General features: G+C 49.4%; 1 protein-coding gene across 1 annotated transcript; it reads left to right on the top strand.

Annotated features, from left to right (window-relative positions):
* The first annotated feature begins 1,032 nt into the window (after positions 1-1,032).
* LOC110289164 (histone H4-like) lies at positions 1,033-1,444 on the top strand. The gene has a single exon (XM_021155336.2). It carries the CDS (start codon positions 1,081-1,083, stop codon positions 1,390-1,392), a length of 312 nt encoding a protein of 103 aa, XP_021010995.1. The 5' UTR covers positions 1,033-1,080; the 3' UTR covers positions 1,393-1,444.
* The last annotated feature ends 1,267 nt before the right edge of the window (positions 1,445-2,711 follow it).

Genomic DNA, 2,711 nt, shown 5'->3' with positions numbered 1-2,711 from the left:
CGCGGCCCGCGACAACAAGAAGACGCGCATCATCCCGCGCCACCTGCAGCTGGCCATCCGCAACGACGAGGAGCTCAACAAGCTGCTGGGCCGCGTGACCATCGCGCAGGGCGGCGTCCTGCCCAACATCCAGGCCGTGCTGCTGCCCAAGAAGACCGAGAGCCACCACAAGGCCAAGGGAAAATAAGACCAGCCGTTCACTTACCCCAGAGGGGAAAAAAAGGCTCTTTTCAGAGCCATCCACAGCGTCTTTTAAAGAACTGAATACTTACGTGAGATACTTAAATGTCATTTTCTATGCGGTTTACAGGTGAGCGTTTTAGAACCAGAATAATTGAAGACAAACGTTGTGGTTTCTGCCCACGGGAGACTGTCATACATGAACCCAAGAACTAGTTTCCCTTTGAACTGTGGTGTTAAGTGCTGAAAACTGGCCACTTTTAGTGCTTAGGGATCCTTCCGTGTTTCCAGATGGGGATTGAGTCTCCCTAGATGTCCTAGAACTCGTTCTGTAGGCCAGTCCAGCCTTCAACTCCTATTACCCTGCACCTGCCTCTGCCACTGCCTCCTTAGTGTAGAGTTTAAAGGCATGTGCCATCACCACTGCCATTTGAGTGTTGTATGTGCGAGGGGGCATACATTATTCAGATCTGGATCCTCTGTCTTCTGTCTTGGTGTACTTACTCCTAGATAGTGTTAATATAAAAGCGACATTTTTTTCCTTTGCATACTATAACTTTTGTTTCATAAGGACGTAGCGATCACATTTAATGAACAAGGTAAAGGCGCGCGCGTATGAGTGCGCACCTGCATCTTGCGTTGTTTGATGCACGTAAGTTTAAGAAAAAAGAAAAGAAAACTCTGCTAACGAAAACCTGAAGCGCAGGGAGTTGATGGAATTAGCTTCCTTTCCATATAAAAACCTATTGTGTTAAATTTGCTCTACGCCCTTCCCCCGGCCACACCCACTTCCACTGAGCTCCTGTTTTCACTCCGGTCCGCAAGTTCCCTATAAGAGGGACGCGCCTTCTCCAGAAGGCCGTCTGTTTCTTCTTAGAGCAGTACAGCCTCGTCTTCATCATGTCTGGTCGTGGCAAGGGCGGGAAAGGTCTCGGTAAAGGCGGCGCTAAGCGCCACCGCAAGGTTCTCCGCGACAACATCCAGGGCATCACCAAGCCCGCCATCCGCCGCCTGGCCCGGCGCGGAGGAGTGAAGCGCATCTCCGGCCTCATCTACGAGGAGACNCGCGGTGTGNTGAAGGTGTTCCTGGAGAACGTGATCCGCGACGCCGTCACCTACACGGAGCACGCCAAGCGCAAGACCGTCACCGCCATGGACGTGGTCTACGCGCTCAAGCGCCAGGGCCGCACCCTCTACGGCTTCGGCGGCTAAGCTCACCTAGAGCCTCTTTCTCAACTAAAGGCCCTTTTCAGGGCCATCCAATTAATCCTCGGAAGGGTTGCAACATTAGTTACAGTACGGGTGAAGTTTTTCTAGTGAGTCTCTTTCCAGCCACTTCCCGTGGGGTTGGGGGCTACGGCGAGGGCAGCCTTAAGTGAAAATGGAGTTCACCGTGAGCCTTCAGTCGCGTTATGTGGGTCCGTGGAATCGGGACGGTTCCTTTGAGAGGAGGTAGAGCTCAGACGCTGGGCAGTAGCAACTCCTATAACCCACCCCACCCCTGCCTCCTACATAGAGGTTGGCTTCAGGACTACCACGTTCCAAAAGACTTAACTTTCTGTGGCCTCGATGTACCTTGCTCTCTAGTTTATATGGCTGTGATGGTAAACACAGCCAGGGCTATGAGACAGTGAGGCACAGTCTCGTGTCTCCGGGGGTTGGTTTTTCGAGACAGGGTTTCTCAGTGTAGCCCTGGCTGTCCTGGAACTCACTTTGTAGACCAGGCTGCCCTCAAACTCAGAAATCCGCCTGCCTCTGCCTCCCGAGTCCTGGGTAAGGCACAGTCTTAAGCCAAAATAAACAACCTAGAGAGTCCTGATTCTTACATTCTGATGTAATGAAATATCATTACACCGATGTAGCAAAGGAAAATTTAAAGTTTGTTTTTATTTACTACTAGCTCGGCATGGTGGTTAAGCCCAGCATTTGGAAGGCAGAGCAGGAGGATCTCCGAGTTTGAGGTCTATGAAGCCAGTATCGGGACAGTCAGAGCAAAGAGAAAAAGGTCTGTCTCAAAACAGACCTTTTTTTTTTTTTTTTTGGTCCGTGTATCTATCTGTAGGCAGGTGTCCATAGAGACAAGAACGGGGTGACAGATCCCTTAGAACTTAAGTGACAGCAAGCTATGACTACCTGACAGGGGTGCTGGGAACTGATCTCAGGTAGCAGTAATGCTGTTACTTAAGCCAGCTCTCCAGCCTCTTAAGAACTTTTATGTGGGGGGAGGGGAATGAGGGGTGGAGGTGGGCTTTTTCTAATTCAAAAACCACATTTTGAAATAATGGAGCAATAAAAGTACGTTATATCTCACTCATTGCTGGACTTCCCAAATGACCGTAGACAGGCCTTGTATTAGATTGCTTGGTCATTTTACAGAAGACATTTGTAAATACTCATGTACAATTGGGAAAACTGCTGTTGCATGTTGTGTATAGAAAGGGGCAGACAAACAAAACCAATCAACCAAACAAAATCCCCAGGAAATGTAGGAAAATTCATCAGTATAAACTCATCGATAAGAATGTAAACCC

This window comes from Mus caroli, unplaced genomic scaffold (genome assembly GCF_900094665.2).
Source record: "Mus caroli unplaced genomic scaffold, CAROLI_EIJ_v1.1 scaffold_26052_1, whole genome shotgun sequence".
NCBI classification, from domain to species: domain Eukaryota; kingdom Metazoa; phylum Chordata; class Mammalia; order Rodentia; family Muridae; genus Mus; species Mus caroli.
Note: the sequence above shows the minus strand (reverse complement) of the source record. Positions and strands in the feature narration are given on the sequence as shown.